At 39.2% G+C, this 26,563-nt stretch overlaps 1 protein-coding gene across 10 annotated transcripts in view; it reads left to right on the top strand.

The window, feature by feature from the left end:
* Positions 1-26,563, top strand: part of Nrg1 (neuregulin 1) — a 1,000,950-nt gene that overhangs the window by 953,530 nt on the left and 20,857 nt on the right. For 9 of the 10 annotated variants that reach the window (XM_038325665.1, XM_038325675.1, XM_038325676.1 and 6 more), the window contains one exon: positions 15,793-15,922. In XM_038325665.1, the coding sequence (XP_038181593.1) occupies positions 15,793-15,922 (130 nt within the window). Of the gene's footprint in view, positions 1-15,792; positions 15,923-26,380; positions 26,449-26,563 lie in introns of all 10 variants that reach the window. The other variant, XM_038325668.1, reaches the window with a different exon arrangement.

Here is a 26,563-nt window from a genome sequence, read left to right on the forward strand (position 1 = left end):
AATTCACACACCAAAAGATGGCATAATTGTATGAAATCCTCATAACAGTCATAAACCTTTGATCCTCTTACCCCACCATCAACTCAGATCAATTGGAAGCAAAGATTTAGTATTTATAGAACCGCTATAGGCATCCAAACCTTGGCAATGTACTGTCAAGTAGGGCAAGTCACTCTGTGAATCATGTGTGCGGGTGTGTGGGTGTGTGTTGTGTGTTTCTGTGTTTTGCTGGTGATTTTACCCAGGAGCTTGTACATACCACAGCAATAGCTGTTTCACTGAACAACCCCCTCAGCCTTAGCTTGGAAGTTTTCACCCAGGAAAAAAGGAATTACGCTTGTCTTCCCCGAGAATGAAGCCACTGCTTCTGGCAGGTTGTCTTTAAGCACTTATGATTTGGCATCATTGATTATAAAGCAGCAGAAGTCTCATCCCTGGTGTCACCTGCATTTCCAGGAGACTGGATGGAAGGGCCAGCACCAAGGAGGTCCTTTCCAAAACAGTAGCTTGGTCAGGTTGAGTATTTTACAGTGTGCTCAGGGATGGGGTGGCCAGAGGACCAGTGAAGATGATAAATATGAAAGTAAAGCCCACCTCAGAAGTATCAAATCTTTCATTAGGAACATTGTCTTAGTTAAATCTCAGGCTAAGAAAAGAGAAAGAATGGGAAACTTTGTAGAACCTGGGCTTATTTGATGAGTGGGCAGAATGGAAATGATAGGCACCGTGGATCTAAGGACGCATTTCTGGCTGGCTTTCAGGCATGATCTATCAAAATTAGATAGATTAGACTTGATAGAAAGTTATTCAACCAAAGTTTATGGCATACGTAAATCTCACAGCTAATAAATCTGTTTCCCATGGATCTGAACTGATAGGGCATTGCCAAAAGTTTGCAACTGTTCTGTGGATTTCTCTCTTGAATAAAACCCTGAGGGATGATTTCAAACACTAATTATAAATTTCGCAATGCATGTCCTGTTTGAAGAAAGAAAGAATCAGGACTATGGTATAAGATAGTTGGTTAGAAATTAACCTTGGTATTTGAATTAAACATGGCAGTTATCCAGAAATAATTATAGCAGTTGAGCATACTTTTTCTTAAAAATATTATATTCCTTGTCTATACTTTCCACTCTGCCTTTTAGGAATATTCACATAATATAAGAATACAAACATAAAAATTGACTCCATAGTATAACTTTGTAAACATAGGAATGAAGATAATACTGACTCCTATTTAAAAAGAAACTTCATAGAAACAAAGTTTTCTTTCCAAAGATTTCTTCCTATTGAAATCCAAATGCAACTGAATTAATTTTACCTAAAACTTTTAATGACCAAGTGTGTCAAAGCAATGTCAGTATGATCAATATTTGATGACCTCCTAGTTAAAAGCAGCTGAGATGATAGAAAGGAAACCATCATTATTCCCCACCTTTGAACTTCTGCCTGTATTACTGTTGAATTTTGAAATATATTTTTTCCAGTTTCACATTCCCAAGTGAAAATGCTGGTCAGATTTTCCTTAATGATGTCCTACAGCCACAGCCTTAGCAAGTTAAATCTCTGCATACCCTCCTACACATATGCAATTATTACATTTTGAAGTTCTTAAGTTTTAGCTAGGAAGCAAATAAATCATGCGGCTGCTATATGCACAGTCTACTGTTCCCAATTACATCAAGAAACTATTCTCTCCCTTGCTGTGTAGCACATCACCCTGTCGCAAATAAAATGAGAAGCTGTAGATGTTTTCATCCTGGCCAATACAGACACCTAATCAGATCCCATTTATCCAGTGACAAGCTAAATGAGAGAGAAGATACAAACATTCAAATACATCTATGCCTAGTCTTCTGGTCTATTTGTAAATGCATTGGTTTCATATCATAGCAAACCATTATTCCAAACCCATGGTTGATGGTTTCTGGAGTGAGAACACTGTGCCTAGCGGAAGGAAACGGTGCAAGATGAGCTGCTGTACAGAATTGTTCAGGCAATGACGCCCCACTTGTATTTCAGGTCATAAATTCTTCTGTATAACGATGGATCTCTCTGTTAAATATTAAAATAATTGAATTTCTAATAGAAAAAATACTATAAAAAATAACTTATCTACAACTGTGTATTTGAAGCTTCATGCTTTGCCAGCTGCTAATAAAATCCTAACTAAATGGATAATGGTATTTATAGATTGGTTTTGTGTGAAGGAATGAACTTTTTGTTAAAATAAATTATCACTATGGCTTCCTTTTAGAAAATCAGACATTTCTATCAAATGCTAGCCCAAACCTAAAATAAGAATATTTAAAATTAATAAGTGTTTTTAATATAAAAAGAAAGAATCTTGTTTACTTCTCACCAGTCCCTTAGTTTCCGAGGTCATAGTCATGAAGTATGTGGGTGTCTTTTTTAGGCTAGAAGGGCATCAATGAAGAAATTATTTTTTCATGGCCTTAGGCAGTCTGTAAAACCTACAAACATAGTGCATCCTTTCTATTAAGTTTGTAAGGGTTAAATCGCTCTTCTTGTCCTCAATACAAAGACTGAACGAAGCCCTCATTTTCTAGCTCACAGTGTCATGGTCAGCTGATGACGTTTGGTATTCTTCACCTCCTTCTATGGTCGCTAAACCATCTTGAGAACTAGAGTAGCTATAAGTCACCTGTAGAGGAATGGTCACTGATAGCCCAGTGTTGGTATGAACTGCTACTTTATTTACATATGTAGATGAAGATCTAGCTTCCTCCAAATATAGAAAATGTTTGGTCCTCAAATTAAAGTACTCCCATTAGGATCCCATTATAATCCTCAAATACCTAACTAGTTTCTTGGAAGGGGCAAGGACTTTGTCATCAGAGATGTGGGTTTGCGTTTTGGCTCTGCCTTTTTCCCGTCTGTAGGAATTTGGCAAATTCCGTCATGTCTCTGAAATGCTGTTTTCTTTCTGATAAGTGGGGGAAATAATACAGAGCTTTTGGTTATTGTGAGAACACCGTGAGCTCATGCTGAAATCGCTCAATAAATGTGATTTCCTTTCTTCTGATGTCAGTACTCAGAGAGGATGGGAATCATATCTTCACTGTGGTAAGTGGGGTTTTCCTCCATGTTTCTGGTACCTTGCTAGGATGCTCCTACCCCGACTGCATAGACGGTGGGCTACTGGATAGCTTACACTGAAGGTTTATAATGCACTTCAATGGCACTAACTATAGTATGACCCAGGGCAACACTTGACACATTTTCTATAAAGTAATTTAAGTTACTGCCTTTTGTTTTTATTATGGAGAGAAAATATGAGACTGTTGGCCAGGATGAAGTTTCCATTTTTTTTCCTTTTTGCCTTCAAAGCTTTTCTCAAGGACATTAAACACTCTTCTTAATTACTTTCTATTGATTTTTTTTGACATTTCTGTTCGAAATTGACTGCTTATTTTTAGGAAACAAAAGGATGCTAAGCTAAAATGGTACATTTGGAAGTACAGAGTTCAATATTATAGTCATGTTTCTTACGAGCAGTTGTGGCTTAAAAGACATCATATAAAGGTCCTGCTGTGTGTCTCCAGTCTCTTCTCTTACTTCATAAATAACATTTCCATCCTAGCCTTAGCTAATTGTGAATAATTTTATGACTTCACAGTGGTCAACTTTAGGGGAAGACACTGTTTATCATACTCAGTTGAATAAAAAAATTAATTTTTTACTCAATCGCTACTGAATAGGGATTAGAGATTAAAATTAGGCACATTAACTCTGTTTTACATATTCTTTTCCCAATTTTGTGGTCTTTCGCTATTATTCACACTCTGTTTTAAAGGGTTAGCTTGTACAGAAGTCTGAATAGATGATGCTTCCTTGTGACCTAACTAAAAGAAAGATGTCTTACATCAGGTCTGGGGATAGCCAGGTGTTCGTCTGCTCATTTGTTTGGTTTTTGTAGGAATTGCTCATTTAAATTTACACAGAAGTCAAAACTTAACTTTCATTTGAGAAGATTACCCATTTGAAGCTTGGTGGTATAAAACTCTAATCTCAGCTCGAGGGTCGGGGAAGATGGAGGCAGATAGATGTCTATGATTTTCAGGCTAGTCGGGGCTACTTTGTGAGACCCTTTCTCAACAACAGACAACAATGCAAAATTATTACTAATTTTAAAAAGCTGCTGTGAAGTTAAAGAATATTATCTAGCTAACAAAAGGAGCCTGCCTACCTCCAAATAGCCCTGGAAATAAATTACCATCTCTATAACTTAGCTGCGTGGATTACAGAATCCTTTGCCCTTTTCTCCTTCAGCCTTTGGTGCATATCATCAGCTTTTGGAGGAGCTACTAGTATTAATTTTATATGGAGGTCAGTCAGCTCTTATGCAAATATTAAATATTGCACCGGCATCGTAACTAAATTTAGCGCACCATTTGCTGCAGTTCCTGCTGTCCCGAGTCCCCACACTGCCTATAGCTCAGCATATTTGTATTTGTCCATAGACCCACAAGTACGTGCATTTCTGTAGCTATGGATTTGTAAAGAAAGAATAGGGGGAGTATTTCTTCTACCCTTGAAATGGTCGCTAAATGAAAATTGAATTTTCTTAAAAGCGTTTTTAAAAGGAAGATGAGGATAATTTGATTGGAGGCTGAAGAGAATCCATTACAACATTCCAGCCGGTTGGTCACTTTCCTAATTTACACTCAGCTCTTCAGGATCAGTTAAAGAAAGCTTAGCAGAAAACATAGCTATTCTATTCTGAAAGAGCCGAGTACTAGGTAATGGAACCCGAGCTGTTGCTCATAGTTAAGACTAACATAGAATACCCATTCACCTCCTGATTTCTACTCAGAATGTGAAACCGAGAGTAATATATTTTATGTCTCATTCTCTGAAAATATGGTTTGCAGACAAAGGGAATGGTAAGTGAGTATCACCGGCTGGAAGGTGGAAGAATATGATCTCCTTAAATGTGGAAAAAAAGGGCTAGGCTTCTTGTTTTGTTTGATTGTTTTTACTACAAGGTCACAGATGTAGTTATGAAATAACTATCACGAGCCAGAATGCATTAATGGATACATCATGAGCCTTGGCATCAATCGCCTTGGATGGAATTCATCTTTTTTTGTTGTTTGTTTGTTTCTACTTGTTTTGTTTTATTTGAGATGAGACCCCACTCTGGAGTACAAGCTGGCCTTGGACACACTCTATAGGACAGTCTGGCCTCAAACTTAAAAACATGCTGCATGCTGGGATTCCATTGCATACCATCATATCCTGCTGTTGTTCCTTTTTCTTTCTTTCTCTCTCTCTCTCTCTCTCTCTCTCTCTCTCTCTCTCTCTCTCTCTCTCTCTCTCTCTCTCTTTTATGCTGAGAACAGGCAAAATAGCATCTAAGCTCCTTCAGCCTCCATTTCTTCAGCCGTGAAAAATCAGGGAACATTCTTTATTGTATGGTTTACTGTGAGGATCTGTTATTTAAAATGCTACACTACCTGGCACAGAACAGTTATTAACGAGTCTCAGTTCTTGTCTCGGGGAAGAATGTTCGTGGCATTACTGCACATCTGCAGTTCATTTGCATGTCTCTTCTACATGTTTCTTCTACTTCTAGCAGGGAGTTGGGGGACCAGGAAGAGAGCTAGAGCTGCACCTTCGCAGTTTACAGCTGGCATTATCCCCTGGGGTGAGCAGGCAGGGTGACTGGAGGAAGTGCTTGTCACAGCCTAAAGTTAAACACCAGTGCAGGGCTCTAAAGTGTTTGGGCTATAGAAAGGAAAGGTTACAGCAAAAGAAGATGGTCTAGAGTGCTCAGTCGCAAAGTACCACATCCCTCTTCACTGCTAACCTTATGTCTCCAGCCCTTGACCTTGCTGCAAGATTGCCTTAACGCTAGTACATGGCAAATCATATGCGCATCAAAAAAATGGGGCTCATGAGCATATTTAAAGTGCTTTTACTTGCCTCAGAAGATATTTGTAGTCACTGCTCTCCTAGAAATGAGACTGTTAGGGTTGAATCTGCCTATTTTTTTTTCTGTTGTAAGAGAGGACATTGGAAGAGTTTGGAGTCACCAGAAAGGTAGTAGAACATGGATTGCTTCCCTTGAGTTTGGATGTCAGGTGACACCATATGCTACCATAGAGAGTGAGCCTTCCGTGCATGGGCTTTTTCCTCCCTAGTCTCTCTGGAGCCCATGCTGACTCTGATTGCCAAGACCTCAGTGCTTTGGAGAAACCCTGTCCCCGGCAGCGTATTTTCTGGACCTCCTTTGTAGCAGGTGAAGGCGTGAAGACATCTCTCTGGTACTCGTGCTTCTGGAACAGGAGAGTGTCTGTCACAGGGTGTGGTGGCATCCAGTCCCAGTCCACTGTGACCTTCCTTCACTGTAGAAGTAATTGCCATTGTGGATGCCATTTTTAGTGGGAATTGTAACCAGACTGAGAGTAGCCCTTGACAGAATGGCAACCAGGATTGTCTGTCACCTTTACTCTCTTTAGCAAAACACACTGGAAGTAGGGAGTGAGCGGACAATGAACAGAACTGAGCACCCTGTTTGCTAGCAACTGTGCCTGTTAAATCAGTATTTGAATATTTATTAATAATTCGTCCCTTTTCGTAAATTATGCCTGGTGAATTACAAAGTCTGCATGTAAATTCTTTCCTTGAGTTAACAAAGGGCTATGTCAACTTTATAAGGCGGTTGTTTGTCCCCGGATGTCAGCCATGTTGTTCTCACCTCACTATGTCATCAAGATCACTGAGCATTGAGTGTGTCCTCTTTGCTACTTGATTCATCTGACATTCCTGACATGCTGGGGTAGCCATGGTTAAGTCCTCGGTGTATTAACTCATGGTAGCAACATATTTCTTCTGTCTGGACCTCTGCTCTCGCGGCTCTGTGATCTAAGCACAGTTGGAACTTTGTTCTGACCTCATGCAATGTCTAGTCACAGTTTCTTGTTAAATAGAAAATTTTATTGGCTTGGACATATCCCTTATCCTTGCAATTAGATCATTTGTGACTTCTTTCTCAGGGTCACTAGAATGGTCACCATTGTTGTCTAGCACTAATCTCACTAGGCAGAGGCCACAGGATTCAATTCCTGCTCCGACGTGTAGACTTCTGCATATACTCAAGCTTACCTATCTTTAGACTGATTCAGCCATGCGGATCACATTGCTGGTTCCATGGGTGAAATTTCACCGGACATTTTGGTTATGAAGAGTTTATACCAGGAGCGTCGACACATCTAATAGCACATCCTGTTACAGGGTGAGATGTCTTTACTGTGCTAATCACAAACCTAGGAATGAGGAGCTCCTGGGAACTGTAGGGAACGTATAGCCTGATATTAGCCAAGTGTGGCAGAGTAGGACCCACCACGACTGCTCTACTCCTTCATAAGCAGCAACCTGTGGCCTTCTTGATAAAAATATGCCCAGTGAAGCAGAAATTGACTGTTTGTGTCCACAGCCACCTCATGAGTATAGAACTGCAGCTGTTTGGTTAACTGCTTGAAGCAGTGTATATTCAATGTTTTAGAGAGTCATACTTTGTGCTGTAAGTATAAGTATTCTAATGAATAGTATCCAGGATTCTTGACTGAAGCTATTATTGTCCCTAGCAATGTGCGCTAGAATGAAAACACTTGGAGCATCGTATCTGTCTTTCCAGAACCACATTTGAGTTATTTGCTTGTTCCTCCTTGATGCAATGCATAAAACACTGAAGAGTTAAAATACTCATCAGACGCAATCTTCCATCACTGGGATAGTACTGTCTTAACCATGTATTAATGAATGATATCAGGAAACTATGATACTCTCTTGGGTTGGTGCGTGGTATGCATGTATATATGTGGGAATTGAAAATGCCTTACAGCTGGATCTTATGGAGGCATTTTACCAAATGAGCCTCTTTCATTTCTGATGACTCTAGCTTGTGTTAACATAACACTAACCAGTACAATGGCTATGAAAATACAGAGACTGATATAATAAATGTCTATATAGCTAGCATCCACTCCACAGTTATCATCTTAATCCCATGATTGCCTTTTCTTCTCACTACCTGATAGCAGATCTCAGATATCCTATCATTTAATATATCCATATTTTGAGATGTGTTTTTGAAATGTAATGAATATGCTGTTTTTAAACATACCCACGAAACATTTGACAGACACAAAAATTGGTGGTAATGCTAAGTAGTTATTTAGGTGATGATTGGCCCTTCTCTTATAAACACATTTATAACAGTGTTTCCAAATGGGGCTCACACACTGTAGTTGGCTGATGCTTCTTGACTCATATGTGCTTAGTATTGGATTTTTTTTTTCTTCTTTCATTCTTTCCTTTTAGCTATGACTTTCCTATTCCTACCCCCTTGAATATCTTCAAGAACTCAGGTGGTCCATGCTGCGGAGTTCAGTGCTATGGGGTTTTCATACCCAGTCATGGTAACTTTGACTGTATTTCTGAGATCCAATGCCTTTTCTGTACATTTTATCTACATGCAAATATCTGACCAAATTAAGATAAAATTTGGAGGAGAGGGATGCTTGACAGTTTTACAGAAATTGATTTTATTCATTAAAGGCTGGTTCTGTATCTATTAAAATGACTACATTGCTTTCAGTTTTTGATATACCATGATCTTCGTTTAAATGTGCTGAATATAGAGAAGAACCAACCTCCTGGTTGACCCTTCATCTGCTTTTGTTTCCAAACACATTTCAGAAGATGAATAAATTAGCCCATGTCACTAAATGTTGAACATTAATTCCAGTGCTGGGTGACTAATTGAATCCTTTATCATTGTTGTGAGTTCACTTGTTTTGTTTAGATTTGTCCTGTTGCTGCTAAAATTTTTGGCTACCCCGGACAATGGCAGGCTAATATTCCCTACCCTGGCATGGTCTTCTCCCAACCAAAATGATCATGGTTGAAAATGCAGAGTAAAGAATGTGTCCCTTCATCATTTGATACGCTGAGACCTAGATATAGCCCAAAGTCAGTCAGTCCCAGGTGGGTTGCTGATTGCTTTGTAGCCAGTTAGTCTATGACTGTGCTCCTTTAGTGTATATACTCATGGGAGAAGAATCGAGGGACAGCCTGGACTTCGGAGTATGGGAAGCTTATGCTCATAAAATTTCAGTGGCTTCTTGAAAATATTTAGCAGAACCATGTTTCTGAAACTGGCTTCCTAACTAAAAGAAAAAAAAAAAACAAAGCAAAGAAATCCAAAAACTATTGACTTTGCAAAGAAAGTGTGCCTTTCCTATTGTCATTCCTCCCAGCCAGTCACCCAAAGATGCTCTCTGTTTATTTGAAGAAGCTGTGACATCCTCTGAGACATTTGTGTCACCGTGATATTGTTGTCTAAGTTGTAGAATAGCGTGATTAGACTGTGTTGTGAATAAAATGTGCTGTCAGGGACAAAAGGCAACTTGTATATTTGAAAAATAACCTTGCCGACAGTCTTATTTTCCTAAGGATAACACTGTCTAATAACACCATGTGACTTCTTTACCAACTGCTGGGAGCTTAGAATAAGCTTTCTCTTGAGCTACAGATGACCTTGGTCTTCCATGCATATATATTATATATATATATAATTTTTTGTTTTAGGAGGAGAAACACCCAAAGGTTACTTCTCATTCTGTTGGAAAGGAAGAAATATTATTAGGGGCTTTTCAGGGATTGAAAAGGGAGGCAAGTATCTAAAAACTGTTTTTAATGCTCCCTTCAGACCTAAAGTAGGTTCACTGAAACAAAACAAACTGTTCTTCATTTATTTGTGTGACCTTGGGAAACCTGCCTCTGTGTACATTTGTGAGTTCTTAGCTAGGATATTTTGTTAAAGACTGCAGAACCATCTATTCTTTTGAGATGACTTTTATTCTCTTTTAAAATACAGGATGCTATAAAATATACTAAGGTCCTTTCTGGTCCCTTCCGTTTTACATAAGTTTAAATAGTACCCAAATACATATTCAGCAGTTAAGCTAGTTAATCTCCATTGGATTTTTTTTAATGTCAACTTGTTCTTTAGATAAACTGCCACTTTGTAGGGTATCTGCAAACTTTTAAATTTCCCAAGTTTACTAAGTAAGCCTGGAGTCCATGCAATGAGTTAACCTTGTGGTTTCATTTTGCATGGTACCATGAAGTTTTCTTTTCTAACCCTGTTGTCCTTCCTCCTCTTTCCTTGTTCTCCTCTCCCCCCTCCTCCCTTCCCCTCCTCTGCTCTGCTCTCCTCACTGTATCTTCTCTCTTCTCCTGTGTTGTTTGTTTTGTATTTTTCTGGTCTGAGGTTGGAATCCAGAACTTTGCACATTCTAGGCAAGGGCTGTACCAGGGAATAATGCTTACTTCTCTGCTCTCTTGTGGCTTCTTTAGCAAAGTTCAGTGAAGGAGCAGCCATATACATGGTCCACATAAGAGCAAACGAGTCATAACTTATCTGTTTTGTTTGTGCATATAGTCTTACAGTCTTTGAATTTTTCTTAGCTATAGCAACTTTAGTTATGACTATTACTTGTGTATAATAATACTTGTGTATAGTAATATAGTAACCTTGTCAGGAAAGGTTATTTTTCAGATATACAAATGGCCATGTTCCCCTGACAACACATTTTATCCCTAAAACTTCTTAGACAATGTCTCAGTGACAAATGTCTTGGAGGATGTCACAGCTTTTCCAAACGATGGAGAGTATCTTTGGGTAACTGGCTGAGTTACAAGAGCAAAGCTACAGTCTCTTTGCAAAGCCAAGAAATAGTCTCTTCTTAGGGAGCCAGGCCAACCCTACCCAGCACCACTTTGTTTAAGCTGGGACTCCCAGGAGCTGGATGCTCCTTTTGGGTGCGTTATGACCTCTGTGCATCTCCCAGATCCAAAAGAGTCTGTCTCTTATCTCCTCAGCCAGTTTTCTCCTTTTGCAAGTACCTATATGCTATTCAGCAAAGGATTGAATTACTATGCAGGTAAAAAAAAAATTGCCAACCCAGAATGACAGTGCTTCTGTGGTTCCAGTGTGGCTTCCTGTGGAGAGCTAATGCTTCTTCTCACTGTGCCCTCACTGGATGGAGAAGCCATGTGGGCAGGGCAGTGAAGCTCTTCCTGCTTGGCTTCTGCTCCGAAGGGTTTCACCCCCAAGAGCCATCTAAGCAGTTTCTAGCAGTAGAACAGCGTGCTTCCAAGAGGAGCACTAATAATTTGAATGGGTTTGGGCTTAAAAACAGACAAATAACAGCGACAAGAAATAGCAGGATATGGAAGATAAAGAAAACGTGCAGATTTCTAAATACATAAGCATTGAAGATACAGGTAAGGTTCAAAACTTTCGTAGTTTGCCTGCTTCATATAGGAATGTTTAAAAAACTTCATATATTTCATTGAGAAAAGCTCATGGTGACTTAGTTTTCCACAAGTAAATCAGTAAAAAGGCAATACTGTAATGCTCAAAATGTATGTTACAGATGAAATGTATTTTGTGTTTCACATCATAGGGACATTATACTACTATAAAGCTCAGGCCATGACACTCACCTACCTCACATGCCTGAGGTAGAAGGATTCAGATGTCTGAGTTAACCTGAGCGATGTAATGAGATCTTGTCTTAAAAGAAAATAGTTTATATCATTTAAATAGTTCTACTAAAGTGTATTTAGTTTTTGTAATGTCGAACTTCAGGCAGAAACTAGCCTTGAACTGTGTAAATACTGAATGTAGAAAATAATAATTTTGAAAAGAGATTCATTTTTTTTTCCTCTTAACTCATTCATCAGCTTTATTATGTAAGCAAATTAATGGGTTCTGAATCCTTGGCTAACAGTTACACTAGAGTAGGCTGTCTGTGTTTACTAAGTGCCTGGCAGTTACTCATTGACTTCTATTGCAGACTAGGCCCTCTCCCCCACCACATTCCCTAAGCAAGAACAGAATTCCAATGTGGACAGCAATTATGGTTTACTTTCCTTTGTCCAGTGTTTATGCATCAATGATAGATCAGTGACACTTTCCGCGGCGCAGAACTACAACAGAAAAAAAATCTTGTAGCAGGCTTCATAACAGCTCCCTCTATCTTGCTTTGCTTCTGAGTTTAAATGAACAGCTCTCGGGGTAGAAGTCTGCTAGTCATTGGCACAGTTGAGGCCCGAGTTGAGGCTTTTCCACATTAGTAGTGAAATTGTTCATCGCTCAACAACTTACCTCAATAGTTTCCTTTTAAGGGGCCTTGGCCATGGTCAACTAGTTAGGACATTTACCTGTCCTTGGCATAGGCAGTTAGTGAAGTATGGAAGGGACAGATTCAGAAAATAACCAGGAAGTGGCGAGAAAGAATCAAAGGAATCTTCTCATATACACAAGGACTTTCCCAGCTCTTAAATACTGGTTTGGGTTTCCTATTGTAAAGGCAGAGAAATGCGCTGCTTCCTCAGCAAGGTCAGTATATTGGCATGACAGATACGTTCTCTGGCAATATGTTACGATCTTACTTGTGCTTCTTCTCCTTGCATGGTATTTGCTGATTTACCAGGGAACGTGCATTTGGGTTGATGCATTCATAGACACGGTCAACATAAGAACCATCCTATGTTGAGAACAAAGTTATCTATGTTCGTTTGTTCTGTAGCTCACATTGGTCTTCAATTTCTATTTTTGCTATTTCATCTGCCCTACTGCAGAGACTATAGGTATGCTTGGGCTAGCCGTGACAGTTTTGTCCTTAATTGTCATTCATAACACTAAGAAGAGCTAACACCTGCATTATGACAAACTGCTCACAAAGTGAAGGTAGATGGGTGGAATCTAGCTGAATGGAAACAGAGCATCCTCTATGTACTGAAATACATTCTCCTGCAGTCCCTAGTTTTTCCTCCCAGCTCCCTCACAAAGAAGGCTATTCTTGTGACTTGCTGTGTAAGTCCTGCTCTGTCTGCTCCGTTGTTTTTTCGGCAGCATTAACAAATGGAAGGTGACCTAGCAATATATGTGTAGAAGCCAGAGGGCAAGGCTAGCACTTTGAAATGTATGGACTGCTAGCATACCATAGTCAACCAAGAAGAAGGGAAAAGGCAGCAAGGATCCACAAGGTGTGCACAGCACTGTCTCTCTTGCAAGTTCTTCTGATAGTTGCAGCTTATTCTGGAGTTTGGTCTTGGCTTCAGAGCAGCCGTAGCCAGTCAGATCACACTTTGCATCACTTGGGACTTAAAGACTGCCTTACAACTCATGATGCTTTCGGTGCTGCTGTGGATGAAAGCGTTAAGCCCAATAGCCACCACCGAGAGATGGCTGCCACCTTATTTCCAGCAATTGTCTCATTACTACATTTAAGTAATGATCTAAGACTTTTTTCCAGTGGACTGTGTCAGGGCTAGCTACTTTGGGACAGTATTATAAGAGAAAAATCACTTCAGGGAAAAATATTTTTAAAAGTCAAAAGGTATTGTGGGTTTTTGTTTTGTTTTCTTTTAATGTACATTTATTAATCTTAGTTATTTTAATAAGCCTACAAGATCAGCAAGTCCAAGAAATAAAGGTGATATAGCTGTCTTTGGCTTTTATCATGGCCTATTCTTATTGTTCATTTATAATTTATGTAGAAATATGTCTATTTGTGGAGGCTGTTGGTTTTGGTGTTAGTAAATGCCATAGGATTTATTCTGAAAGAGCCTTCCAACTGGGCTACTCAAGTGGGGCAAAAGATACCCTTAGGAAAATGTTAGGGCTTCAGATACCACTGGAGACTGCTCGTGCATCAGCACCCTTGTGACAACTCACTGCAGGTGACACATGTACTAACTCCTCTATGGGGGCAGGAAGGATACACAGCCCAATTTGTTATCAAGTGGGATGCTGTCAGCAGCTGAGTCGAAGCAGCGTTCTTCCTCACCAATTAAAAGCAGTTGCCATGGATTAAAAACTAATACGCGCATATGAAGTTTTTCACATGAAGACATATTGTTTGATTCAAAGGATATGCCATGTGGTCTATAGAAATGTCCTCTACCATGTTGTGAACCGAACGGTGCAAATTGCATTCCCCTCATGGTGATAAAGATTCTGTTAGCACAGCTGATAGTAGGTGGATAATCACCAAGCTTTGGTTTGGTTTGTGGGTTTCTACAGGACACCTTTAGTGACATTTTGAAAGGGGCCCTTTATTGAAGTAAGTAAAGAATTTGACTTTGGCCAGAAATGATGTAGCTCAATGCTAGAACATCTGCCTACCATGTGGGTGTTCCTGGGTTAACCCTCCAAGCCACACAACTGGATCAGTTGACCTCATTCCTAATTATACACAGTAACGATAGGAGAGGAGTGGCACAAAGCATCGAGGTCCCCAGATTTTCATTGTTAAACTATTTTTTTTTCAGTGTTACAAATGGAAGCTTAGGAAGCAAATGCTATGCCTTGGAACTATGCTTCCAGCACGTTTATGAAGTTTGTTGTTGTTGTTGTTTTTAAATTCTGATTGCTAAATAAGAAAATTACAATTTTCCCTACTCACCCACGAACACTTCCTCTAGAATGCATATAATCCCTGTGGAAATTTTCTATGGTTACATCACTCCTGTTTTATGAATGTTAAATTTAGGGGAGTCAGAAATAAAGGTCTCTAGAAGGGATCTGAATGAGATCACTCTTCCAAGTTCGAGTCGCTTTGATTCTCCATTCTTTTTTCTAAGATCCGTGGTCCCTAGTGTGCCATAGGTAAGAGAACAGGAAACAAGAAAGGGCATGGGAAGTCAGAAACTAAATCATCAAGATGTTGACTATTCTGGTCAGAAAGAATGAAAACAAAAGAGTAGAAGAAATTTCGTTAAAAATCATAACAAAATGTGATTTGGAAACAAATGAAAAATCAAAGCAGAATAAAATGGGGAAACCATGCATGGTAGGTCAAGTAAATGCCCAGAGGAACACTGACCCATGCAAAGAATAAACTAGGTGTGATACAGCAAGGAATTTAAAAATCTATGGGAATGAGTCAGTGGATAAGATAAAAAAAATTTCATCTCAAAATCGATTTTTTTCCCTGCAAAAGTAGACAGAATCTTGACTGACTCAAAGCTCTTTATCCTGATTGATATCAGTGGTGAACACTGATTGACACTAAGCCCTGCCATGGTGTTCACAGCTGTGGAAAGGAGGCGAGGCCCTGATGATCAATGCCCTTGAGCGGGAGGACTGGGTACTTGTTTTCATTTAGGAGGTGTACTCAGTGGTCCAGCCGTCATGTCAGGTTGGAAAGGTGAATGTCATGTTACCACGTGAAGATCTGATAAACCAAAGGATGGCTTGTTTCTAGTTCCTAACAGATGAGTCTTATAGCAGGTTGTACATTTCTAGAGATATCCAACTGTCTGTTTCTTGTTAGCTGTCTAAAATGCACAGAGTGAGCCGGGCGTTGGTGGCGCACGCCTTTAATCCCAGCACTCGGGAGGCAGAGGCAGGCGGATCTCTGTGAGTTCGAGACCAGCCTGGTCTACAAGAGCTAGTTCCAGGACAGGCTCTAGAAACTACAGGGAAACCCTGTCTCGAAAAACCAAAAAAAAAAATAAAATAAAATTAAGATAAAATGCACAGAGTGAACACACGCATAAAGTACAATTGCAAAATGAATGATTTTATCAGTTATTTCGATTAAAAAAATTCTTGTCAATGATGGGATCTTATACCATCACATTTGAGCCTTGCTGGAGATGGAATTTTATTTAATCACAGTGGCAGCTCTCCTTACAGAACAAGGTGTCAAACTTTCTCCTCCTTTTCTCTTTCCTATCCAGCCACGTCTACGTCCACAACTGGGACCAGCCATCTTGTAAAGTGCGCCGAGAAGGAGAAGACTTTCTGTGTGAATGGTGGCGAGTGCTTCATGGTGAAAGACCTGACAAACCCTTCGAGATACTTGTGCAAGTAAGAAATGAATTCCTCTCTGTGGCTCCTATCTGTAGCTGATTATTCCAGATGATTCTGGGTCGTGATTTGCTCCATTGCTTCTTTTCCCCATTTTGTTGCATCCTGTTTGAATAACGTGGATTTATTTGTGGAGGGTTTTGAAATATTTACACCATCTGTCATTGTCTCTGTCATGTCCAGAACTGCTTTAACTCTTTCCAGTGTATGTGGGTGTTGTTTACTCTAGGTTGTTGTTGGGTTGGTTATTTCGTGTTTGTTTTGGGTTATTTTTTTTTTTGCTTTCGTATGTATAATGTTGCTTTCCTCGTGGTTTTTCTTAATAACTGCCAAAAGAAATGTGCGCATATTGTAGAAGGCTGTGGCACTGGATCCCTATTTCTTTCCCCATGTAGAGATTGAACTGTGAGGCAATATTTGTCTCTTATCCCAGTGCTCACCTGCAAAGTGGACAGGTCAAATAGAGGAAACAGGAGGGCAGAAGGTTGGGATGATGTTATTGCCCCACAGTTATTTTTCAAAACCCTCTAAGTTGCTATTTCTAGTTATTCAAAAGAAACAAAACAAGGTACATGTGTTCAGAAGTACATTTGGTGTGTTGCAGCACCAATGTTAGAAGAAAGCAGTATTTGGTCCATGCTACTGTTATACACATGTCCCTAGGCGTGTGCCTAGATGCACAGTTGAAAAAGCATAAAATTAAGCTGAGCAGTGGTGACACACACCATTAATTCTGCAGACAGAGGCAAGGGAATCTGATTTCAGGGCCAGCCTGGGCTGCAGAGCAAGTACCAGGACAGCCCGGTCTAGTCAGAGAAACCCTGTCCTGAAAAATAAAAAGCAAAAAAGAAAAAACAACAACAAAACAAGTATCAAATTTATATTCTCTCACTAGCAACATAAAACATGTGGAGTTTTTTTTTTTTTTTTTTGGTACAACAAATATTTAAACTTTATAGTAAAAAGTCAACAGGTGATTAAAATGTATGTCATTTTCAGTCTATGGGTATCTGTGCTATATTGGTTATATGGACTCATAATATCATGGATAAAAGGAGTTTCATATCTTCCTCTGGGCCTCTGGCACAGTCGGTAGACCACTTTCCTCTCGTGCACGAAGCTGCCTGTGAACTGGATGTGCTGGCAGCAGAGCAGCTGCCTTTCCCAGTGCTGGGAGAAAACAGGGAAGATCAGAAGTTCAGGGCGTTCTACTTCCTTAGCTTTGTAGTGAGCTCCACGCTCACTCTAAAAGGTGGGGACATGTGAGACCCTCTTTTGAAAAACAGAAGAGACGAGGCTCCTTGAGCAGCAGCAGTGCCAAGAGTGCACACCACCTGGAGATGTGGAAGGGGTTGGTTTTATCAATGGAGACCATTCACAAAAACAAATCACATCTTAGAGTGGAGTGTAGACTTCTAAGCTCAGTTCCTCAGCTGGGAAGGTTTTTATGTTAGAATCTCATTACGTTTTGAACGCAAGATAAGAATGGCCAACTATAAAGAAAACCGATTTATTTCACACGCATATGACACCATACCAATTCACTTCATACTCATATAATCATTTTAAATTATTCTTAAAGTTAAGATTAGTTTTAATCATAGAAATTATTCAATCGTGTTTGCTTATAGCCAGTTTTCAGTTTTAGCCTTCAGTTCTGCTGAATTGCTCTAAAACAGCACAAATGTAACCCCCCCCCCCATTTATCATGGTGAACGGGATGAGCATATTTTATAGCCTCCTAAAGACCTTCTTTTATCACATGGAAAATACCAGATGTAAAGAATTACAACCTGTAAGATGTGAAGTTCATCTATCATACTGGGAAACCTTGTGATTTTCCTCTGATCTTAGGCATAAAATATCATTGTGTTTTCATAGATCTCCTTGGAAGAAAAAAAAATATATTCCCTCAAATTTCCTCCCTTTTAAACACGTCTCCCTCCATATTATCTTTGTTTTTGCCTTTTTACCCTCTTTAGCAAAGCATGTAGAGACCACTCTGTTTTAATCACAACGATGAAATACAATCATCCCTTATCATGGCCTTTGCAGAGGTTTACAGGCTGCATGGGTACAGACGGGAGTTTCTGAACACCTCTAAGGAGCCAGTGTGGTTCTTTTCCACGTTTTAATTCTACCTATTCTGTAGCCCTCCCACGTCCTCCACAAAACGCGCAACCACACGAGTGCTGTTCATCTGCTCGAGTTTGGTACCACGCCAACAGCTGTGAGTTTTCTTCACCCGCACAGTTTCTCATTAAGTTTTAAGTAGTAGTATCCAGGAGGAAAGAAAAAAACTTGTTTTTTTTTTTTTTTGGTAAATCTTAAAGTGAAAAGGTTTTCGTATCTCTAGTAGGTATTGAATTAGCAAACTGAGACTGAATGCTTTACACATCTCAAAACAATTGTCTGGTGAACCAGGCGTGTCTTCCATCCGGTTCTTAGAAAGTTACCTTTCCTTTTATTTCTGTTTTCATTTCCTTCCTCCCATTGCTAGAATGTTTTTGTTTTTTTAAGGTTTTTATTATTTCCTTCCCTTTTAAAAAGAAAACCTCTGATTTTCGGTCTCAACTGTTCTTAGAGTGTAACTGGATTGATGTATCAAAATAATTCAGTGCCTTCAATTAAGAATTGGAATGCGTTTTGCATAGAAACAGACCAATCCTTGTTAAACGAAAAACTTTCTCTGATAATGAAAACCATGTTCTACTATAAACAACCCTAACAATAAAATTGATTAAAACTCAGAATTTAAACAAAGTCACATAATATGCCATGTCCTATGATAATATATTGTTCACTAAAACACTTGAATAAAAACAGAAAGCATAACAATGTTTCGTCGGCTCATTGACGTCCTGTCTATGAAGCCAGTTCATAGTTTCCATATGGCCCATCTGCCTCGAACAAAAACATTGCTGAAGCGTGAGCCATGTTCTTCAAAGTCAACCTTATCCTTGACCAAAGACATGACTCAGAAACAGCACAAGCGTGGAGGTCTCCAAGGAGTCTCTCTGGTCACCTAATCCACCGTTGTCTTCTTGGGAGTTGAACTGGATTTTACAGCAAATCTCCTTTAGCCCTGCTGCTTAGAACAAGGTGTTCCAAATGGATGAGCCATAATGCAGTCAAATAGTTCTCTGAGGAGGTTTTTGATGCTTACTTGGACTTGCCCATGGGGACTAAGTGGGGATTTGAGCATTGGTTCTCATCTTTTATATTACTCTTCTCTCCACAGTAACTTAAAATTTATCCAAGAGAAAGAATTAGTGACTCTCCAGATTACACAAAGAGGAAGAAACCATTCCAGTTTCTATCCTCTGATGCTCTGTCATCATATGGTTTAAAGCAACAAGATCCTTTGAACATGAAATTGTCCAGATTCTTTCTTCCCTTCCCTTATGTCTGCTGCTCCGGGCAGTTCAGCAGAGAACTGACTTGGAAGATGTGAATGGGATGTTTTTTAGTCTAAAAGTTATTTTTGCAACAGACCATGCTTATAAATGTGATCTATTGCCCAGTGGACAGATATAGGCTTACAGTGAGGAATCTGGATTTTAACCACCAATTTTGGTAAGCAGTCCTGTGTCCTTCCAATTTCAGCCCCCTGGACAATACCTTCATTTATAACATAGAACTACTATATTCTGCAAAAAAAAAAAAAAATTTCCCTGGGAGTCAGAAAAATTAAGTGAGTTCATTTTTGCTAAAGTACTTTTTAACTCCAGTAAGACCTTTTTTCCTCCTCTAATAATAAAAAGTAAATGGTACTGTTCTCTCTGTAGACAATGACAAAAAATTTGGTGGTATTATTTAATCCCTGATTTTTCTTTTTATGTAAAAGTTTTTATGTGGCTTTTATGAGGCCACCAGCTAGCTTTGTAACGTTTCAAAGGAAGGATCATTTATATATCTGATCATCATATTGACATCTTTGATTACAAGTTTCCTCATTAAAAAAAAATCAAAATTAACACTCAGAAATCATTCTACACTTAAAAGACAGCTTCCTTCAACCACTACTTCTTATGACTTTTGTATACTCAATGCTTATACACTCTGTAGATCATGTTATATGATGTCCTGATAAAAGGTACATCACTATATCCATAAGACTGTTGGAGATAAAGTCCCAATACTATGCTACTCTAACTTAAATAAAGTAACTAGGCCGTCTGAGTGAATGTGTTCCAAAGAGCACAGTGTTGTCTTTGAAGGTAGCTAGAATTTAAAGGGAAAGAAAGGGCTAGAGACAGAGGAGCCTTTACAAGTAGAGCTCTCGTGACAGAGTTGTCCTAGGATACCAGGCTGTCCTTGAAGATGTACTAGTCTTTCCTTTCCTTTATTTTTGTATCCACATACAAAAAAAGAGTTTCATTGTGGCATTTTTCAACTTCTTTTTGTCGTTTCTTTTTTCCTCCGCCCCTGTATTCTGTTCGCCTGCTCCAGCAGCATCCTTTCTTCCTTCATCTCAGCTCTTGTTCCCATGTTCCCCCATCTAGTTCTCCTTTAGAGCCTATCCCCATCCTTGGGCTTCCTCATACACAAACGCACAAATACTCAAAGTTTAGATCTGAATGTGAGCGCCAACATGGTGACATGCTACTCAGAACAGCACCTCCACCCCAGGAAGTGAAGCAAACATAAAAGCCTGTTAGGTGGTGCAGCTAGTTGTGTGGTCTAAAGGCTGGGCAGGGAACTTTGGGCATTGTGATGGCTAGCTAAGCAGCCAGAGTAACTTTGTGAACTAGGAGAATAGCACCATGAACACAGGGATATGTTTAGCTACACACGTTCGGGAAATCTAGAGACTAAGTAAGATTCAAAGGAAAAGTCAGATACTACCTAAGTCTAAAGTTTTACAAAATACTGTCGGAGTCCTAACAGTAGTGATGATGTCTATACTTCACTACTTTTTATCAGCAAATAGGTTAACATAAATAAGGATGATTAGAATTCATTTGGGTCATACAAGCACTGTAAATGACGCTCTGGTTCTAACCACAAATGAGCTTTTTCTCAGGGAACTTCTGTGTTCTTGAGTGACATCTCATTTATCAGAAGCAAAGAGTATTTATGCAAGAAATTGATGGGACTCTTAGGAATCTAGACACTGAGCTCTTTAGATGACCATGTCTTCAGTTTCTTTTATGCATAGAATTCTACCACTTCTTAATATTTGTGATTATGTTTAGACTTGGACCTTTTAGAGAAGGTGAAGGAAGTCTTGCAGGCACCAATTTAGGTGCACTTCTGTCTGGAATTGGAACATTGGCTAACCTCTCCACATACCTCAGTTCCTCTGTCTTTCTTGCACCAGCTAGCAACCATGTGTATTTTTGAGTTCCCATGAGGCAGGCCAGGGTTCATGCTGAGCATCCAGGACTGAACAAGAGCACACTGACCTCTTCCTTTAGGACACCTAGGCCATTGAAAATAATACCCATGTTTCAAGCAATCGACTTAATAATCAATTATTGATGTACTGCATGCCATGAAGACATTTAGGGAGCTAAGGGTATGTTTAGTGAAGACCTTAAGGAATGACAGACAAAGGCTTTGTAGAAGGGACAGAAAATATCAAGTCATCACCTTAAGACACAATCTATATTAAATAAAAATGCAGTTTTAAGAATATTGACATTGAATAATTTAAAAGAAATCATTTAGATGCCTCATTATAGAAGGGGTCTGTTAGCATAGAGAGAATGAGAAAGTGTCTCACGGCCTTGAATCTGAAGTAAGAGTGTCATCTCCCCGCCCAGAGAAAGACAGACCACAGATGAGCAGCCAGTATATCATATACCACTCTAGTGTAGTAAAGTACAGGGTACATTGATCCTGTATCTGTAGAAGTTGTTTGCCTTGACTTAAGGATGCATCGTGTTGGATAAGCACTGGTAAGGGTTTTAGTCTCTGGGTGAACATTTCACTAGAAGCTGTGCAAACAGAGTCTTAGGTAAGGTCCAAGGCTCAGTCAGGGAGAGATGTGTTCCTAAGCCCTGCCAGGCCCACTGTAAGCAGGGAAACACAATATTTGAAAGCCAGGGCAACATAGGAGTTTTGTGTGTATGTTTTTCCTTGGTATTTACTCATGAGCCCTATGAAGCCACCGTATGTACTCTTGTTATCGCAATAACGAGATTGGAAGCTAGCCCCAGAATCATAATAAAAGAAAGGGTAGACCCATGCCAGCTGAGCAGTGGTGGGAGGTATATGCTAGATCGGAAAGAAATATTATTGGAACATTTTCTGTTTAGTGTTTTCTTTAATGATGCTACGGAGGGCATTCTCTGGAGGAAATAAATGACTTTTGCAGATGACACTGCAAAGACCACTGAAACACAAATTAGAAAAACATATATAAGCCTTAAGTAATTTCACTTAAAGGCTGATAACAGAATAAGATTCATCTCAGAAACATGCAGACTAATAGTAACAATACATTTGGGAAAAAATAATCTACAATGCAGATACTCAGCCGGTGAGTAGGCGAGCTCTGGCCAGAATACCAAGCCAGCTACGGGGTGAGAAAAGTCTGCGTTTGCAATGTGATACTGGAGACAGTCAGCCGAGCAGTCTGCGAGCTGAATCCAAGGGCAACGCAGGTTTCCAGAGTGACAGCAGGAGGCTGTGACATCGAGCACAAACTGGCCAGTATTCCCCAGAATGAGTACGTTGGTATCTGTAAATACCAACACCAAGTACATAAATTCAGGTGTTTTATAGTGGCAAGGAAATGGCACCATTAGTACTGAAGAAGACCAGAAAGATGTGATATTCTTTCGAGCAGGGGATTTTAAAAACTGGCCAAATGTTTTGAGCGTGGAGCGATGACTGAAGAGAACACACTGGCTGTCAGCTTCCTCCTTCTAGTGTTCTCAAGGGACAAGGATGAAACCAGGAAACAAAGGAAGATGTCTAAAGACGGTTTATAAGTTGACTGTAATTAATAAGTGGTCTATAAAATTGGCCAACCCTATAGAACCAGATCTTTCTTGGGGATTTGTAAATATCTTTGACTATGTCTAGAGTATCCACACACTGATTCTCAAAACACATGCACCTATGATTGAATCACTAGGAAATGCATCAGGCCATCCATTAAGTGTTGCCATTATTAAAATGGTTTTTTAAATGAGTATTCAACTATGTCTGTTAGTTTTAATAAAGGAGTAAGTTATAATTGCCAATATTATTTTGGCAATATCAAATTGCCTGGCTTGAAAAATTATAGAAAATCATTGGAAATTGCTTAGTGGCTGAAAGAAAACTCAGGTACCTTAGAGCCAAAGTAAAGCTTTGGACCTCATATGTAAGAGCAAGCCTGGACTCTGGCTACAGCAATTTTGAGAATTCCTTAGTTTCGAATTTATCTTAACATGGACTTAAAAATGAAATTATTTCATCAGGCACTATGTAAAATTAAGAACATATAGTATTAAATGCCATTCTTATACTAATGTAGTTTTGAAAAATTCTAGTATGTTTGTTTCTGCTGTCAGATAAAAACCTTGGTTAGAACACAATTCTGGTTTTATTGAATCTTAGGTACACTGGTGTTTAAATAACAAAATTTAATTAGGTAATAGATATTCTCTTAAATAATCATAGCCCTTTCTCTTCAACGGGGCAAGCACAGTGTTAAAGGTTTTTACATGGGGAAGAAAAATCCCCAGGTACTAGTAATTCCTATTAAAACTTTTTTGGAAGTCCACAGAGGAAATTCTTTTGTAAACTCTAAAGACAGAACGTACATGTCAAGATTGACTTGTTTTGACACATCCGTTTCCTTGTGGAGGTTTTTGATCTACCGTTCTCTGCGGAAAGCCGCAGTTAAAATAAGACAGCATGCAGGCTCTGGGTCAGGTTGTCGAGATACAGGGCGATTTGCGATGAACAACATTTCCACCCATCACAGCACAGTAAGCCCGGTTAAAGGGGTCTGGACCAGGCATGGGACAAGGCACAGTGAACGATCCAGGGAAGGAGTCCTTCATAGGCGGAAGAAGTAGAGTTGGCCAGTGTTATATTGGAAGACAGAATGCACATAGAGAAAAACCCCATTAAGAGTAGCGGTATCTAGAACAAAAGTCATTCACTATGTGATGTGTTACTGAACCTAATAATCTGTATGACCACATAGCAGAGATAACGCAGTATCTGACAATGCTAATCTCCCAGGATGCACACAGTGTTCACAGTAATTAGAAAGTGGGTAGGGAAGCTTATTTTTACCCCATTTTTATAGTAGGCACATACTCTTTAGTCACAGGCCTGGCACTTAAGATGCCTAAATTGTAATTTCCCAATAAATGCCCTTCTCTTAAGAAACTCTTGATTCCTTAGCTATTTCTTCATGAAATAATCTTTAAATATGAGCAGTAATATCAGTTCTTGTGTTAAATGGATCTTTCTTCTCCAACCCCCATCTGTCTGTCTGTCTGTCTGTCTCTGTCTCACTCTCTTTCTTTCTCTCCCACACATACTCTCATATACACATAGACAGAATTCTTATTTGCCATATAAGTATAGAAAATAAATGGTGTGCTCAATATAAGAATTTTAATTTTTATCAAGAAAGCAAACAGGTAGAATGAAATGGTTACTCTGGGATATATCTATAATTCTAGAATTAAGTATAGAAATGTCTTACAGGATTTTTTTCAGAAATAATTTGGTCAAATAAACTACATGGAGTATTTTTTAAAATCCATCGAGGCATTTGTATTGAAAATATGAATTTCTTTATAGAAACAGCCCGTGCTTTATAGGTCAGTTCTTATATTTTGTTCTAGGTAGATCTTTCTCCCCTCAGCAAAGGATTATCAGCAAAAGTAATCATTTTATTCAAGTATTTTAGAGACTTCACTGGAACCATCTTGATATGTTTATTATATATATTTATTGATATTCTTTTTTAAAGATTTATTTTTATAATTATGTATACGTGTGGTGGGAAATCTGTGCATTTGAGTGCAGGTGCCCATAGAGGCCGGAAGATGACATCAGAGTCTCGGGAGCTAGACCTACAGGTAGTTGTTAAGCGGTTTGATGTGGCTGCTGGGAACTGAACTTGGGTCTTTTGCTTGAACAGCATGTATTCTTAGCTGCTGACCCATCTCTCTGGCCCTGGTGATGTTATCCTTAATGATCACAGCTATGCTGGGCAAGTAGTCATGTGGCAGGAACTCTGGGACTGTCAGTATTTGTATACCTTCATGCAATAAGAGAATTTCATGTACCAAACTACAGGATAGAATTTCTTTTTCCTTTTGAGCTTTGCCTGAACGTTAAAGAAATCACTCTTATGTTAGCAGAACTCGTAGATTTAATAACATTTAATATCAAAATGGCAATGTCCGGCCTTATTTACTCTAGCGACAAGAGACTTATATAAAAATCACTAAGTCAATAAATACTAGCAGAGCAAATTAGACTATGTGGCTGCAGTTTTGAGACAACTACGATGAACTATGTAGATGTGTGAGCTTGGCACTCAGTTATAAATTTTTACCTCTAAGTATATTTGCTTTTTAGAACTCTTCAATACCTGCTTATTACGTCATGATACCGGGTCAATCAAACCCAATCTATGGGGTTTAGATACTAGATTGAAGCAACATGGAACAGTAAAGGGTATAATGTCTAAGAATGGCCCTGTTGGATGATCTTAAGAACAAAAGTTATATCGAGTCTTGTATTTTGACAAGTAAATTGATATGAATAAATAAAATACAACTTTTTACGTTAAGTTCAGACAATTTGGCCATAAATGTACAAGTGGCATGTCATATGGTGTGCTTCTGTATAAGAATAACTTACTTTCAAGAATTTTTCTTTCATCGGAGGGAACTAAATGAATGAAATTGTACCAATAAAATTCCATTCTGTTTCTTTCAATAATATTAAAAATAAGACTAAATTTGTTAACTCTTGGAGGGGGAAGAAATAGGGATTGTTATTCTCTTATCACTAGAGAATAGCAATATTTGACTTATTTGCTTACACGTTTCAACTTACAGTTCAGAAAACAGATATGAAATGAGTAGACATCTCAGGGCATACACAATAAAATGAAAGACTCAAGGTCTTTTGATAGCAAAAGACGTAAGTGGAGCTGCAAAAGCTCGTGTCAACACTAGTGTTTTAACATGGTGAGATCAGCACTCTGGGCAAGGCAGGATGAGAGCAACCCCTGCCTTGCCACCCTGTTCAGCTGGCAGCCTCTCTCTAGCTACATTCCAGTAACTAGTCCTCTGAAGACTGAAGCAAGCAACACACTGAGTAAGCACAGTTTGGTGGGAGTGGCTTTCTGAGTATCGTGTCTTTCCCTCTCTGTGTTGTTCAGCACCGGGTCATTTTTAGGACTCCATATGCCATGGGAGGAAGGTTACCAGGCTGAAAGTTCAGTGTTTTGAGCGTTCGATTGCTTATCACGTTTTTGCCCTCTAGGTGCCAACCTGGATTCACTGGAGCAAGATGTACTGAGAATGTGCCCATGAAAGTCCAAACCCAAGAAAGTATGTTCAAATAATCTGAAATCTGCTTTCTCCACCAAACCACAGCAACAATCGCAACCACTTGGTGCTTTTACGGCTCAGTTGTAACTGATTCCTATTGTTCTAATTATGGTGT

The sequence above is a fragment of the Arvicola amphibius genome, chromosome 4 (genome assembly GCF_903992535.2).
Source record: "Arvicola amphibius chromosome 4, mArvAmp1.2, whole genome shotgun sequence".
NCBI classification, from domain to species: domain Eukaryota; kingdom Metazoa; phylum Chordata; class Mammalia; order Rodentia; family Cricetidae; genus Arvicola; species Arvicola amphibius.